This window comes from Siphateles boraxobius, unplaced genomic scaffold, assembly GCF_051911475.1.
Source record: "Siphateles boraxobius isolate OS27281-9 unplaced genomic scaffold, OSU_SipBor_1 49, whole genome shotgun sequence".
Classification (NCBI taxonomy): Eukaryota; Metazoa; Chordata; class Actinopteri; order Cypriniformes; family Leuciscidae; genus Siphateles; species Siphateles boraxobius.
In genome coordinates, this window is record NW_027509130.1 from 6,332,593 (window position 1) to 6,349,876 (window position 17,284).

The window sequence follows — 17,284 nt, forward strand, 5'->3', positions numbered from 1 at the left end:
TTCTGCTATTGTCCTGTTTATCACTGTGAAGCTGCTTTGAATCAATAGTGAATTGACTTGACTGATTTTTCTTGTCTGTCATGGCTAGTTTGCTTTTGTGATCAGTGTCCGTTTGCACTTCACAAAGAAGCTTCTTTATTAGTTCTTCTTGGTTTTCAATGTTTTCATTTTCTTCATTTGGTTTTGAATGCGATTCGTTTAAGAGCCGTATAGTGGCATCCATCTGATCATAATGGTTTTGGACTCTGTTAACGCAGAATGCCACTACTTTAATGTTTCATTTATCCTGCCCTTTATATTTAATGAAAGCTGTCTGGTTATCTGTCATTTAGCAGGTGCTTTTAACCGGAGAGATCCGCAGTGTGTTTATCATAAGCGCAGTCCCTGTGGAGCGGTGCGTCCCGCACAAGGTCACTGAAGTGAGAGGAAAACTTTACTCATTTAAGAGACAACCTAATAAGGGTTTAATCCTAGAACCCACGAGATCTTGTGATGTGTGCTATACTGGTCAAAAGATTTGGGTTAGAAAGAGAAGACTCTTCTGCTCAACAAGGCCTTATTTACTTGATTAAAAATACAGCAAAATTGTTTAATATTGTGAAAAAGTATTACAATTCACAATAGCTGTTTTCTATGTGAATAGATGTTAAACTGTAATTTATTTTTGTGATCAAAGCTGAATTTTCAGCATCATTGCTCCAGTCTTCAGTGTCACATGATCCAGTGTCCTGCTCAATAAACATTTATGATTATTATCAATGTTTAAAACAGTTGTGCTGCTTCATAAATTTGTGGAAATTCTTTGATGATTATAAATATATATTTTTCCAACATTATAAAAGTCTTTACTGTCACTTTTTATCAATTGAATCCGTCCTTGCTGAATAAAATTTCTTCCTTTTAAAAATGTCTTTCTTACCCCAAACTTTTTAACTGTATTATATATTACACATCAAACTGGGTTGCTAATGTGAATGTGAATTCACATTAGTGGAATACCCCAGAATAATGAATAAGATCTCCTTAAGAGCTTGACTGCTTCTCCTAAATAGAATTAATAAATAGAAAAGGCAGTGATCTCCATGTGAATTCAAACATGTCTCCAAAATCAGACAATTTTGAGCTGCTATGCACATTATTTTTTTATAACTCTATATGCTTACTGTATGACAAAAATTTTGTCTGTTTTTATCTCTCACTGTACTGAAAAAAAAAGATCAATGCATGAATAAAAAGGTGACTAAATGTGAATACATTTATTTATTAAGCATTTATAACATGGCAATTAAAAATGCTTCACTATTTGGCAAGCACTCCGCTAAAGTCACCTTTTTATTCACGCAGTTTTAACTGCGTATCAATGATTTATAATGCATTTGTAAACGAGTCATTAGTAATTAATGAGCACCTTTATAAACCCTTCACAAAGGGAACTTTAATGTAAAGTGTTAGCAGAACAACAACTGAGGAACAAAATATTGCAGATTGCAGCCAATATGGAAAAATATTTCTACCTGAAAATATAAGCAATGATAAACGATCTTACATTAAAACTACATTCTTTAAACAAGTATGCAATCAGAAATTGTGTTTGTTATTTGAAGTCTATATATATCTATACTTCCTCATAACCATAAAAGGAAAGCATACGTTTCCTTTACAGTACACTTTACACTTTTCTATTAGTGTGATTGATTCAATGTTGAGTAGACATGTAAGAAACCTACAGTAAGATATATGGCAAATCATATACAAATCCACCATCTTATAGGATTCTGGTCTCATTTTTCAAGAGAATTCTGCTCATGAATGTTTGAAAAGTATGACTCTTTCTCTCACTCACACTGAATGAGTTGTGTTCGGTGAGGAAGGGAAGAGTATTTACCCATGTCTGCTTTCAGGGCCATCTCGTAGGACGGCGGGAGGTGAGCGAGGTTCTGGAAGGAGCGGGAGAACGACAGTTCGTACGGCTCTGTCTGGGATGTTAGGATGTTGTTCATTCTCGGCTTCTCTGCGGGGTGGAAAAGAAAAAGAGGCAGAAGAAGATGAAACACATCCGATACAAGCTCTGTGTTTGTGCAGGCCACCATGGCATCTGGTAGTGTGTGTGTGTGCGTAATCTTTTTTGAAGAAGTTGTTTAATGAGGGTGAGTGTTGGTCCGGGCAGCTTCTCACCCAGTAAAACACTTGTTGGGAATGTCGTTCCCTCATTTTAATTGTGTGCTCATGAGACTATGGACTGCCAGGCCTGGGATCTCCAAACTATTTTCAGTGGCATGTGTTTCTAGACTTGCATACATGACACTATACAGGCACGCATATGTCAGACCACATGTACACCGCAAAAAAAAAAAAAAAAAATTCTTACTCGGTAAACATTCTTAAAGCAACGAACTTGAGAAGCAATCAGATATTAAGTCTGTTTTCTGGAAAAAAATATCAAAATTAAGTGACTTTATGCTTAAAACAAAATCAAATATCTGCCAATGTTTTCTCTTTTTTATTAATTTCATTTTCGGAGCCCATTGGTAGATTTTTTTCTTGTTTGAAGTATAAACTCACTTAATTTTTATACCTTATTCAGAAAACAAGACTTAATACCTTAAGTAAATTTTTGCCTTACGTAAATGTATCTTGATTTAAAGGGGTCATCGGATGCAAAATTCACTTTTATATGATGTTTGCATATAAATGTGTCTTTGCAGTGTGTGGACACAACCACCATACAATGAAAAAAAATCCATTCACTCCTTTTTTTATCCTCAAAAAGTCTAAACACTCTCAATAATCAGCCGTTTGAATTTTCTGAGCACTATGATGTCATATTGCTCATGCTCCGCCCACAACCACTGACGGGCTGTCCCGTATTAGCATATCTCCTGTATTAGCATATCTCCCGTATTAGCATATCTCCGCCCTCAGCCATTTGTATACTGTCTGCCAGGTCCTGTGTTCGACACGCCCCACGGACGAGACGGGTGGGGTGAGCAGTTGCTCATTATCATTTAAAGAGACATGCACCGAAACGGGTCGCTGTGAACAGTGCTGTTTTTGAGGAGGTAAAAGGGTGTTGTTTTACACAACAATTGAGGAATTTTAACCAAAGTATATCACAAACTTTACATGAACACCCTAAAGAATCATACCAACTTGTGGAAAATGTGCGTCCGATGACCGCTTTAAGAAAAATAAGTCAAAAATAGTTTTTTTTGTTGCAGTGTATATACCAACATAAACATTGTACAAGTACCACGACAAACACAGAATGATTGAACACCAACACTGGGAGATTATACATGAAATGAGAAATGGGAAATTATACACATGTGCAACATGTGTACTACTTACCATAGTACTCTATTCGGTGTCCTAACAAACCCAAGTGAGAAAAACAAAATCAGTAACTTTGATTCACTGTGTCACATATTGTAGGGCCATTCTGTGTCAGATCAACCAAATTTCAGAAACTTGATCAAATTTTAGATTTTGTTAATATACTTTTTTTCTTCATGCTGGGTTGTTTAACCCAAATTTGGGTCAATTATGGACAAACCCAGCCGTTGGGTTAAATTTTTTTATTACATTTTTAATTACTCAACAACGGTTGGGTTTTGTCCATATTTGACCCACATTTGGGTTAAACAACCCTGCAATTTTAGTGTGTTAAAAATTAAGCACCCAAAAGAAAAGTTAGTTGAGAGGGAAAATCTAAGAGGATATATTAAATAGAAATCTTTAATACTTCTTGAGTTACAGGCATGCTAACTTTGGAATAAGAATATTTTGGGTATGTTGTATGCAATTGTTTTGATAGAGGGAAACAAGATACATTTCTAATTTCAACATTATTTGTTCTTCAGACATCCCTCTTTAAAAATAAAAATATCAGCTGTGTGCAAAAGTGACTGACATTGGGATTTGGACCACTGAAAATGAATAAAATTCAACAATTTTAACATTGAGCCGCATTAATATCTCTGGGATTGAACCACCGAGGGCCTTAAAAATGAAGATCATAAAACAAAAGCTTGTTAAGAACCAAAATCTAAAAGGATATTGTGATATATTTAATATGTCTAGAGTTACAGGTGCATGTGGAAACTTTGGGAACATAATATTTGTGGCACTCAGAGAGGAATGTTCAATTCAATTGTTTTGATTGAGGAAAACAAGATAGATTTCTAGTTTCAACACTATTTGTTCTTCAGACATTCCTCTTTTAATGAAAAAGTATCAGCTGTACGCAAAGTGACACAAATTTGGTTTTTGACCACTGAAAATGTGTACAATTTATTAATGGAGCCACACTGAAATTGAACAATATAGGGCCTTACAAATGAAGACACCAAAAGAAAAGTTTGTGAAAAACAAAAATCTAAAAGGATATTAAGATATAATTATTATTTCTTGAGTTACAGACATGCAAACTTTGGTGGAAAATACATGAAAAGTGCTTCTCCCCATTTTTGAACTGTCATGTTGGCATATAATGCAACAAGGATTGCTAAAGTCAACAGATTTTACTAACAGACCTACCAATCTCTGTGTAATAATAAAATAATGTTGCTGCCATATTTCTAAAGTATTTTTTTTTTACCTCCCTGTAATCTGGCTCCAGATCTCAGGTGAAAATGGTCATTTTGACCCCCTCAACAGAATTGTGGATTACTCGGTAAATATTCAGCTATGACATTTAATATTCTGGCTTTCTTCTCCATTTATGTATTTCTTTCACCAGAAAAAAAAGAGAGATTAAAATCAAAATTTGGACCTTAGGTTGATTTGACACAGAATGACCCTTAATTATTATTGGAGTGAGCTGATATTAACTTCCTTAAGACCAGTTCGTTTTCAATGACAGTTTTAGCACACAAGGTTAATTTAATTACGTACAAATGCTAATGGTATCGCCGCTCCAAAATGAGAGATGTGTGCTTTTCCGTCTGAAAAGCTTTTTCACACAAAATCAAATTTGGGAATGCAAGATATAGTCAGAATAATTACAATTGTGGGTTTTCAATAGCGTCGGCAAACTGTGCAGATCCGATTAGCATACTGTTTTGTTACAGAAACCTCTGTGCTAGCGGGGCCATTTACAGGCTAAGCTTTTAATTTCCTGTCAAGAGACTGTTTTTTTTTTCAAAGCCCTGTTTTTTTCCCCAATCAATTTTTTTGGTGAAAGCCGTCTCTGATCTTGAGGACTGCTGGGGAGTTAAGCATCTTGAGTAATGGAGATTATCAGTGCTCAGTTGATTAGGCTAATTATGAAAATCTTTTCTGGGGATAAAATCTAGCTCCATTAATATCTCCAATCTACACCGCACTGATATTATCCACCGTGTTTTTCACACTTTAAACCATCTGGATGTGGAAGACACTGATGTCGTCATAAATCAATTAAACTCTGAGTGTCATTTCATAACTAAGGATGAAATGAATTAATGAATTACCTGGAAACAAAGGTGTTAAACGACTCACCGATTTTAGGTGTGTGTGACCCAGTGAGATCCAGATGGCTGGTGTAGTCGTGTGGATGGTTATCTGTCAAAAGAAAACGAGAGAAAAACTGATGTGGTTTAATGTATTCCATAGTAATTAATCTGCGTGACGGAGCCTGTGCCATTTCTACACAGAAAACACAGCATTCCTGACACTTTATCCATTCGGCTGATGCTTCTGGAAAACAATATGCCTTTGTTTACTGCGGAAAACATCTGTACAACACTCAGAAGACGAGCAGAAATCTCTCCAGACTCATCAAGAACACGTATAGAAAAGTTTTAGAGAGGAAAACAGGATAAAATCGAAAACTAAACTGTAAGAACTGCAGCTGTTAAGCTTTAAATAAATAAAACATAATAAAAACCAATTTTGCTCCATTTCTGCTAGACGTCAGCGTTTACTCTTGAAACTAAAATTAAACGAAATGATCTCAGGGATATGGGGTTGATGAAAGGACTGCACGAAAACAACCAGATTTCTACATTTTCTGAAGAAGTGAGTGATGTTTACCACATAAATGGTTGATTTTTAAAAAAAATACATTAATGTTTTTGAACAAAGTCTCTTCTGCTCACCAAGGCTGCATATATTTGATCAAAAATACAGCAAAAACAGAAAAATTCCGAAATATTATTACAATTCAAAATAACAGCTTTTTGTTATAAAATATATTAAAATGTAATTTATTCATGTGTACAAAGCTGAATTTTCAGCATTATTACTCCAGTCTACAGTGTCACATGATCCTTTAGAAAACATTCTAATACGATGATCATATGCTCAATAAATGATTATCAATGTTGAAAACAGTTTTGCTGCTTCATATGTTTGTGGAAACAATTACAAACTTTTCACCAGTATAGTGAATGTGCGGCAGGAGGAGTTACAAATGTCAATACTTTGAGTGAAAGCAATTGACCTTTTGCCAGGAGTTTGATTGACAGGCGATCTGACCAATCATAACACTGAATCCACCATTTTGCGTGACAAACAAACCAGACAGGAGAGTTAGATTAACGTCGGAGGACTTGAACTTGAAAAATGGTGTGTAATGTGTATTGATGTCTTTCTGCAGTCGAAACAACATACCTTCTGATGTTCATTCATGTTTATGTTGTGCTATAACTAGCAGTGAAGAGGAAGAGATAGCGGTTCAAGTGCTGCTTGAACTGAGGAGTTACAGCGATCTGAACATTAAAAAGATGCTGAATTTCTTAAAAAATGACAACATTTGATGGCTGAGACTTTGTTTTATATCAAACGTAACCTGCTCGGTCTTCTCTGTTGGCGTTTTGTCAGTGTCCTCTTTGCTCTTTATTTTTTGCGAATGGTTTATTGATACGGCAGGTAAATCAAATGATATTCAAAGTTACTGAGCGTTTTAATGTTCTGAGGTTTGGAATCACACTTGCTCATTTTTAAGGACTCATAAAATGGTTTTCAATTATATCTCATTAGCCAACGAGATCACCGATAAAAAGAGCATGAAAACCCAGCGTGTTTATATGTGATTAACATCAGTGGATTTGACCGGGTTTCATTTTCCTACAATGCTGAAGCAAATCAGCAATGGCAGATTATCTAGTTACACCAATCCTCTCAGAGCATTTAGAGTTGAAAAAGCTTGTAAACAACAACGAAAACGTGACATTGATGAGAAGACTCACTGAAAATCACTCTAAAACAAAGATTTACTCTTCTTCTCTCTGGATGTCCCGGCCATTCAACTCAAAACACAAAGAGGAAAAACAGGTTGTGTTTGGTGTAATCAGTGTGCAGCTTTCAAACATCACAGAGCTCGTTCGGTCTCTTCTGGTTGGAGGATTTGAGGGTGAAAGCAAATGCTCAGCAAAGCACAGGTGATTAGGTGCATTTCCACAGCAGAAAACACAGTCTAATTACACAATGTAGCACTGCATGCTAAAGCGGCAGGACCGCTAGCTGCTGTCCCACACAAACATCCCGCTTTGATCAAGGGACCAATTATCCTGTCTTCACTCCGCTGCGTAAATTAACTTGTTTGGTGCTTTCTGACAGGAAACAGCTTTCCTTTGCTTCACACGGAAACACACGCACACACACATACGTTACAGCCTCAATACACCAACCGAAAACTGCTGTTCATCCGAAATGATAAAGAACGTTTTTTCGTTTGAAAGAAAAAATATCTCTGGATGGAACATTGCTGAAACAAAAAAAAAGGCTCTACATGACGCCTGAAAACAGTCAGCTAAAGTCAAGCTTGATGGGATCAATTAGCTTCAAATGGTGATCCAAAACATCTTCAGCTCAACGTTGACAGGAGAAAAACACACGCTGTCAGACCACAGCAGTCCCTACATGCAATCTGTGCCAATGTCTGCAAAGCCTTTCAGGGTTATTGGATAATACACATCAAATGAAGCACTACAGGGACTGTCCACTGAAGTATTTTTTACCACAGATTTTTTCCACAGCGATTTCAAAAACACTAAACCAACCAGCCCCAAGGAAAATCTGAATGCTACACTTTTTGAGGCAAAAAGAAGATTGTGGGGTGCAGGAATGAATATTTAAATAGGTAATGTCTAGTTTGCTTATTTAAGCTGCAGTCTGTAACTTTTGGCACAAAACTAGAGCAACTTTTGTAACTGTATGAGTCTTGCGGAAGAACACTGTGGCCGGATCTACTTCTCTGTGTTTATGTATATGTCGAGTCACGCAGGTACTGTCTAAAATAGTCCCAATTTAGACACTTATTAGGTGTATCGTAGTGACTCAGGATAAGACAAAAACACAGTTTGGAAAATGGATTTATGATGTACCTGCTTATTATATACATTTTTGTACATTTTGAACACACACACACACACAAAAAAAAAAACGTTACGGACTGCAGCTGTAAACATACAATTTCAGAAAACCGGTTTTGTGGTAACACTTTACAATAAGGCTCATTCGCTAACATTAGTTAACTACCTTAGTTAACACGAACTAAGAATGAGCAATACAGCATTAATTAATCTTAGTTAATATTAATTTAAGCATTTACTAATACATTATCAAAATCAAAGGTTGTATTTGTTAACATTAGTTAATGCATCAAGAACTAACATGAACAAAAATGAGAAGCTGGATTTTTATTAACTACATTAACAAAGATATAAATACTGTAACAAATTACTCATTGTTAGTTCATATAAGTAAATACATTAACTAATGCTCCTTATTGTAAAAGTGTTACCGATGTAATTAATCAACTTGGGACTTTATGGTGATCTTTATTAGTTTCTTTATTACAGACAGACAGACAGATTTACTTCTCATTCACAATATTGAATTGTAAGGGAGGGAATTTTTCAGTCCAACCCTGATGGGTAGAGTAGTGTTAAATGGGGAATTTGCCAATTAAACTACATGTTAAGAACAAAAAAGAAAAAGGATATATCATCACTTAACAACCTTGCAACTTATGGTAGGTCTGTCTATGAATCTTTTGTTAAAAAAAACAATAAAAAGTTCAATCTCAAACGTTGTCACAGTTTTTTTCCCAACTTTGGATTGCTTAATATGGCTCACAAATATATCAGAAAACAAATTATTTCTACAATGACGGGGAAAACAACTCATTTTGTATGATGCTGTATCCTAGACAAATGCTGTAGTGCCCAACGAAACATATAAACATTAATCAATTATTGTCACACTTTTAATTAATCTGCCCTCCGCCAGACATCAATTAAAGAACGGTGCTCTTCGACGAGACACGCACTGTCCCTTTAAGTTCCTTTCAATTGGTGCATTCTCTGAATTAACATTTTTTGATGAAGATTCCCAGCCCTGATGTCAAAACCAAATGTCAAACAGCCCCTCGAGCGCTGGAGGTTATTTCTCCTAAAATCAGGGTCACAACCCTCGCCCTCCAAGTCAGTTATACGGCACGCATGGGTGTGTGTCCTCATTATACGATCACACGAGAAATTAAAATGATCCGTTTCAACGCCTTGTCACCAGGTTTATTATAGTTAACTAAAAGCACCGTAATAGTAGTCCACATTTGTGCACTATATTGCAAGTCTTCTGAAATCATTTGATTTTAACTATTTAAATTGTTATACACTGTAAGTCTCTCTCTTTATGATGCTTTTTGGAGTTTGGTGGCTTTTGGGAAAGAACAACATCTCATTGACACAGTGCTGGTTTGTATATTAAGTATATTACATAAATTGTGTGAATCATTCACTGAATTCAGTCTAGCACATAAATATGCTTTGACACAATTCCCCGAGGCTTGAACAAAGCACTTTCTGAAGTGTCCTGTGTGCAGAAAACACTTGTGGATGTTAATCAAACGCTGAGATCTCCGAGCGGACACTGAACAACACACTCCAGCTGACCTGATTAACATCAGCCTCCTTTCTGCATGCGGGATTTATTCATTTCAATAAAACACACAGCTGAAAACATCACTGAACGGCTCTCAGACAAGATTCTGAAATAATCATTTCTCCATCGCACTGTAATAGAACTGGAAACTTGATATTATCTAGCTATCATCAACAAATGATTTATTTGTGCTATAATGCCTGAATAATTATGCATTATTACATATTTCACTCTATTCGCTAAAAAGAAATTCAACCAACCAACCAAATAAAAATATATATATATATATATATTTTGGGCGAAATTCTTTTTTTTTAACGGACCATGAAGCTTTTTCATACGTTTTCCACCAGAATAAAGCTAAATAAATACACATTTGGATAATAAAAATAAAACATATAAAACATAGGACCATTAAGCTTTTTCATAAGTTTTTCACCAGAATAAAGCTAAATAAATAAATTAAATTAAATTGATAAATAAAATAAATAAATAAATAAAAATAAATAAACGTCAATAAATCAGTGTTATTCCACTTAACTAAAAATAAAGTCATGTAAAGATTTGTATAACTTAATACAAATAAAACAAACATTAACTGAAATAACATAAATAATAAAATATAAAAATACAAAAATGTTCAGCAAGTTGCCAAAGCAGCATTTCTCATTTTCATTTAGAAAAACTAAAATAACTCAAATTAAAACAAAAATATAAAACTTAATAAAATCATGCAAAAAAAAAAAAAAATTACAAAAACACAACAAAATGACTAAAACTCTAACTAAAATAAAAATGCAAACAGAAAATATAAAAATAAATTCTAATTTAAAATGTTAACAAAAACGATAGTATGCTGCGTTCACACCATGTCGTAATTACCATAATTTTGTGATAAAAACCTGTGACGTTTTACTTGGAGCTGTTCACGTCCTCGAAATTATGCGTTTCTATGGCTAAATTAATCTGCTGTTGTCTGGTGGTACAAGTTGGAGCACTCCGAAAAATTCCCAGTTTACAAGTTGTATTGACGTGTTCTACGAGGCTGTGAACGCTTTTTTCAAGTCAGAATTTTGTAATTTGACACCGCAGACACACATACACAGACACGGCCATGTTTACACCTGCTATTAAGAAACGTTTTAGTCGATCGGATCACAAATGGATGACACTACACATGTGTAAATGTTTCGAGTTAGTCCACTTTCCAGAGGTGGTGGAAAACACATTCGACCGGATTGCTTTTGTAGTTTAGAGGCTCATGTGTTCGAAAGACCGTCTACTCGCCTACTGACTTAATGCGTAAACATTACGGGAAGAGCTCTAGACAGACGGGATTTAAACTGTCGGTTGGAGACCCAAATTTGGTTTGCAAATGAAAATGTACCAATCACAATGTTCTCTCACCATTCCTGTTTTCACACACTAACAGCGTTCTGCTGGTCTTGTGTCTGTCAGAGTAGAAACTAACGCTGATGTTCTCCGTATGTTTTTCTGTTGTCTCCGGTCGTGTTCATATGTAAATTAAAAAATGTTAATTTTGTCCATTTGATCGAAAGATCTGAAAAAGCCCAAACATTTCCCCGCTCATAGACCCTCCTCTCGAAGAAATCAGGACAGAAGTGTTTGAAAGTGGACACAAGAGACGGATTAAAACACCAGGTGTAAACGGGAATGAGTCTCCCTCGTCCACTTGTGATCCGATCGACCAAAACACATCTTAATACCAGGTGTAAACAAGGGCAATGACACTCAAATAAACCTGGTCACTACGCAAAAAAAAATTTAAAAAAACGAATGCTCTTAGGCTTCATCATCTTAATGCGAAGCATTTTTATACATTTATGATTCTGGGGTGAAAATTAGACATGTTTTTCATAAGCTTCACCCATATGTTTGAGCATGTGTTTGACTCAAAAAAAAAAAAAAAAAAGAAAGAAAAAAATGGTTAGTTTCCAGGCTGTTCCAAAGCTATTTCTAACACGGCCTTGAGTGTTTTATGTGATTGCTAGGGTGTTTTTTTTGTTTTTTTTTTGTGAACAGCATCCTGGACCCTTAAGCCTCTATGATATTCTGCTCTCTATATATGGAGATGCTCGGTCCCTCCTTCAAAGTAAGTCATCCGTTCGCTCAATGAGTCAAATTGTTCATAAAACGAATTGCACACCTCTCCTGAACAGGTTTCATATTCGTCCCAGAACTGCTGCGGGAGGCCTTTACAGCAGCTTTCAGCAACACATTGGCACAGGAACAGCATCTGTCTGTTGCTTTAAGAGCGAGAGCTCACATCCAGGCCGCTTTCTAAATGTAAGTGCCCTACATTGACGGTCTGCAGGGGGAACGAGCCATTTCACAGCTCTCAGCTGGCAACTGGGATCAAACTGCTCTGTGTGGCTTTGCCTGCATCCCGCCAGCAGCCCTTTCAGAAGAGCTCTAGTTTCTGTCCGGGACAGATGGAGGAATCAACTCGCTTTAGTGTCAACACCAAACCAAAATTGACCCTATACTTACTTTCTAAATGCACATTCCTGGTCACATCATGCACAATTCATCAGCGCACAGTATTACAAAGGAAAACATTCATCATGGTAGACTTTCATGAAACCATTATAACGAGCTCTGTATCTTCTGAAACAACTTTTATTTACAACATCATATTTTTTAAAAACCCACCAATCCGACCAATCCTGACAATCCTAACAATTCCTGCGGGATAAAATCTGATTACAGAAGAAATGTTTTGCAAATGCTCTTTTTTTGTTGTTGTTATTGCTAGATGAATACTTTATATATAAATATACACACACATACAAGATATATACAGTACCATTCAAAAGGTTTGGGTCAGTAAGATTTTAGAATGATTTTGAAAGAAGTTTCTTCTGGCCGTCTGTCTGAAGCTAGTTATTTTATTTTATAAAGTTTTAAATATGGATATTTTTCTTGCTTGAGGGTGAGTAGATTTTTATTTTTGGGTGAACTATCCTTTAAACAAAGCAAATCTCTACCGTGAACTGCCAAAACACAGACAGTAACATGTCCCAGTATACTTACATGTCCCACCATAGACAGTAATACACTGTTACACCACAATAAAGGATGCATATCACTCTGTCCCGGAGCTCTCTGATCACTGTCTGGTTCATCTTATACCGATTGCCGACCTACAGGCAGAAACTGAAGTCAGCTAAAACTGAAATAAGGACTGTTAAAAGATGGACCAATGAAGCAGAGCGGGATTTACAGTACAAGCCTGTTTCGATTGCACTGATCGGAGTGTTTTTGAAGCGGCAGCCTTCGATCTGGATGAGCTCACAGAGATTGTAAAATCATGCAACAGTTGCTGTGATGATATGCATTCCTATTAGGACATTTTTATCATTCGCTAATGATAAACCATGGTTTACAGTAAAACTCGAAGATGCTTACAGAAGTGAGGATGAAGTCTTGAAGAACCAGAGTAAAGGAGATCAGAGTGGCTAAAAGAAGCTTGAAGCTTGAGGAACATCCATCATGGACAGCACTGTGGCTGTAATGGAGTCCATCAGGTTTCTGGGCACCACCATCTCTCAGGACCTGAGGTGGGACGATCCCATTGACTCCATTGTGAAAAAGACCCAGCAGAGGTTGTACTAGTTCTCTTGTTAATTATATCCCACCAAGAACCTTAAGATCGTCTCATGCAGGTTTATTAGAGGTTCCTGGCTATAGACGAAAGGAAATCTGTGATGCAGCCTTTGCAAATTATGCACCAAAACTATGAAACGCACTACCATCAGATATTAGGGAAGCTAAAACACTCAGTATTTTTAAAAGAAATTTAAAAACATATCTTTTTACTCTGCTGGCATTTAATAAGTTACTCTGAACTGCGATTATAATTTGTCTCTTATATGTTTTAGTATTTCCTATTAGATGTACTACTTTTATGTTTGTCCTTCATTTGTTTTAGTGTTTTATCCTGTGTGTTGCATTTAAAAAATATGCATCTATTTTTTTTTATCTCATATGCATGTTTTTATTGAATGTGACACTGTTGATATTTGACTATATTATTTTTTGTAAAGCACTTTGAATTGGCTTTTATGCCTGAAAAGTGTCGTATAAATAAAGTATATTATTATTATAATTTTTTATCAAAGTTTAAAAGAACAGCATTTGTTTGAAATTGTTTTTTTTTTTACTTTCACTTTTGATCAATTTATCGCATCCTTGCCGAATTAAAGTATTATTTATTTAGAAAATAATCGTACTAACCCCAAACTTTTGAACAGCAGCGCAAGTACATAAATACAGGCCTAAACATGCATGTTATGAACATGTACAGTAGACTATAACATAATTTATATTCCACAGTGAGAAGGGAATAAAGTAATCAGACAGGAGTGTTGGGCTGTGAAGCGGGACTAAGCCGCGATCCAGCCGTGTTATCCATCATTGGCAGGCCGTGGAATGATGCGGCTGGGATCCGGGTCTCATTTGCTTGCTTGTAGAGATAAGCACAGATTTAATTGATGTCTTCCTCAATTTGAAAGAAGTAACATCATTCAAAACTGTCTTTATCTCTACGCAGTGATTCCTCCGACCGCCGGGGTGCAGCGTGAGCCGACGTGACGGGACGTCCTGAAGGAGCTTGAGAAGAGTTAAGATTGTGTTGTGCAAAACACAGCAAAAAAAAAAAGAGGAAACTCAGAAAGATTGATATGATTTTCTTGCACTTTTTATGTGGCCTCACACTGTAAGTTTGTACCTCAGCTAGTGTTTCACATTTCACAAGTGATCTCGAGCGATTTCTACGTCAAATCTCTCTCATTCAAGCCCAGAGTCTCTTAAAATGCACGGCACGCAGAGCCGTAACCTCAATCTCGTCCTCCCAACCCTTGCTTCTGCAAAAAAAAAAAAATGGTCAACAGATTGCAAAAGCGAGTGAATGAAACTCTCGAGCAGCAAGGAATGATAAACTACTTTAATTCTGTGTGGCTTAATCAAAACTTTCCACACTGACACAACAAACTTCATGTTTGGCTAGAGGCGTGTAATGGCACGAGAATATAAAAATGCAAAGTGGATTACTTTCCTGAATTCTCATTGGCCCTAATTTTTGTTTGATTAATTGCTCTGCATGTTTCCTCCCAATTAGGCTTGTGTTTGTGGCACGAGGCTGCGGAGAACAGGCACGAAATATAAAACAGTCTAATGAGGGAGAAATGTCAGGCTTTGTGAAGACGCCGCAAACTGGAAAATTGCACCACAGATCTGTAAATGACTTGGCAATTATGGATTGCCTTTGAATGTGTATTGACATTTCACCGACTAGACTTGAATGCATAATTTCCATGCTTACATACGGCAGTTGTTTATCCTGCGATAATCACATGAAACCTGTCAAGAACATGTCTGGGCTTTATTACACAGCTCTCAGGAATACCTCATTCTGATTGGTCAATCCTGACACTCTCGGGTCAAATATTTGCTGCTTAATGTTTTTGAATGTGAGTCTCTTTTTCTCATCAAGGCTGCATTTATTTAATCAAAAATACAGAAGAAATGTAAAATTGTGAAAAAGTATTACAGTTTAAAGTGTTTTCTATGTGAATATATGTTAAAATGTAATTTATTCCTGTGATCAAAACTGAATTTTCAGCAACATTACTCCAGTCTTCAGTGTCACACGATCCTTCAGAAATAATTCTAATTTGAGAATTTAATGCTCAAGAAACACTTCTGATTATTATCAGTGTTGAAATGTCTTCATATCTTTGTGTGACACATTTTTCAGGATTCTTCAGCTTTTATTTGAAATTGAAATCTTTTGTAACATTATAAATGTTTTTAATGTCACTTCTGATCAATTTAATGCATTCTCAGGTCAAATATTTCTTTTGTTTAATGTTTTTGAAAGAAGTGTGTTCTGCATGTATTTTATTTTACTTAAATAAAGCCTTTCAAATCAAAAGAAAAAGGCACTTCTTAGCATTGATATGTGCCTCTTTAAATGCCACTGTTTCTAAAAAATCTCTCAGCCACAGAAGAGCCATATATCTCTCACAACACGGTCTTCAATAAAGGTCACATCGCATTGGAGACTCAATAGATCCATACTAGTATAGATCCCTCATTTGATGACACACTCTGACACCATTTGACGTCTTTCCTCAAGAGATGGACACACACAAGCATATCTCCTGATTATCGATTAAACAATCAATGAAACATCCAAAACAACACCTGTGAATGTTGGAAAAGACAGTCACCCAGTTCTCATCAAGAGAATAACGTTAATAAATCGAAATAAATAAATAAATTAACACCAGTTACAGCAAAGTTCAAATAGGGAGAAAACTGCCGTCCAATTTCTGACGTCCTGGACAACACGGTGATCTATCGTCTCTGGAAACGTTGAATAGTTTAATTCAGTTATGAAGAGAAACTGTCCTGGAAGACCTCATAGGATTTAACCTAATTTGTAAAATTATCACCTTCAACCCTGGAGCTTTATGACAAAAAGAGCAAGATGTGTCATTACTGCCAAGACGCCCAAAAATGAATCACTGAGTCCTTCTGACGAGAACTCAGCTGAAGCTGGTGTTAGAGATCTGTACGTGTGAGAAAGACAAAGGGAAGTGTTTTCTGCCCTGATTCAGTCCACCTCCGATCCATTTGTTCTTGTTTCATGCCCACACAGTCCATTTTCTGTTACAAACCTTAAAGTCGGAATGAAACAGAAGTTGCGATAGTCTTTTCTTCCCTATTGTGACGATATATCAAAGTGAAGCGGCTATTGGAACAAGAACATATGTAGGGCGGGGCTTGATTTTGTGGCAAATGTAAATAAAATACGACTGATGGACCGACAACGAGGCTTTATTAAAGTCCCCCTGTGGTGGAAATCCAGCTTTTAATGTTGTTTATATGTCTATGTGGTGTTTTTAATATGCTTTAAGAACAAACCATGTGTTCAGCCAAATTCCAAAATTCATTGAACCAAATTCATAAGTTGACAGCATTGCTGAGTATTTCCTCCTTAAAACTGCAGTGGATCAAAGAAAAACACGCTTTGAAATCGCTGGTGTTTCTGATGTCACAAACTACCTTGTAACCAATCAGATCAACGTGTGATCGTCAAAGAGTGGATCTCTGCGCTGCTGTGAGTGAGGGGAGGCGGGGCTCATTTGCATATTCATAGAACCCATAGCGCATACATAATGAGGCAAGGCTATAGAGTTACATTCAAGCTATTTTAAGACATGAAATTTTTTTTAAAGGAACGCTTTAATATAAAAAAAAACGCTTAAATATGTAATTTTGGTGATCAAAGATGAGTTTTAAGGGATACAATTATTGACTACATGCGGAGGACGAAATCCAGCGGGACCTGGAAAGTCGCGTGCAGTCCTACGTCACCGAACTAATTTGC

The 17,284-nt window shown here is 36.2% G+C and overlaps 2 protein-coding genes across 6 annotated transcripts in view; one reads left to right on the plus strand and one right to left on the minus strand.

The window, feature by feature from the left end:
• LOC143710998 (MIF4G domain-containing protein B) overlaps window positions 1-17,284 on the plus strand; it is a 1,123,636-nt gene that overhangs the window by 170,607 nt on the left and 935,745 nt on the right. The gene's annotated exons all lie outside the window — the stretch shown is intronic.
• Window positions 1-17,284, minus strand: part of shisa6a (shisa family member 6a) — a 103,996-nt gene that overhangs the window by 8,198 nt on the left and 78,514 nt on the right. For 3 of the 4 annotated variants that reach the window (XR_013194703.1, XM_077202209.1, XM_077202210.1), the window contains exons 6-7: window positions 5,479-5,541; window positions 1,886-2,011 (exon numbers count right to left, since the gene is read on the minus strand). Coding sequence is in view for 3 of the 4 variants with exons in the window: in XM_077202209.1 (XP_077058324.1) it covers window positions 1,886-2,011; window positions 5,479-5,541 (189 nt within the window). In the remaining variant the exon portion in view is untranslated. Of the gene's footprint in view, window positions 1-1,885; window positions 2,012-3,348; window positions 3,370-5,478; window positions 5,542-17,284 lie in introns of all 4 variants that reach the window. The other variant, XM_077202208.1, reaches the window with a different exon arrangement.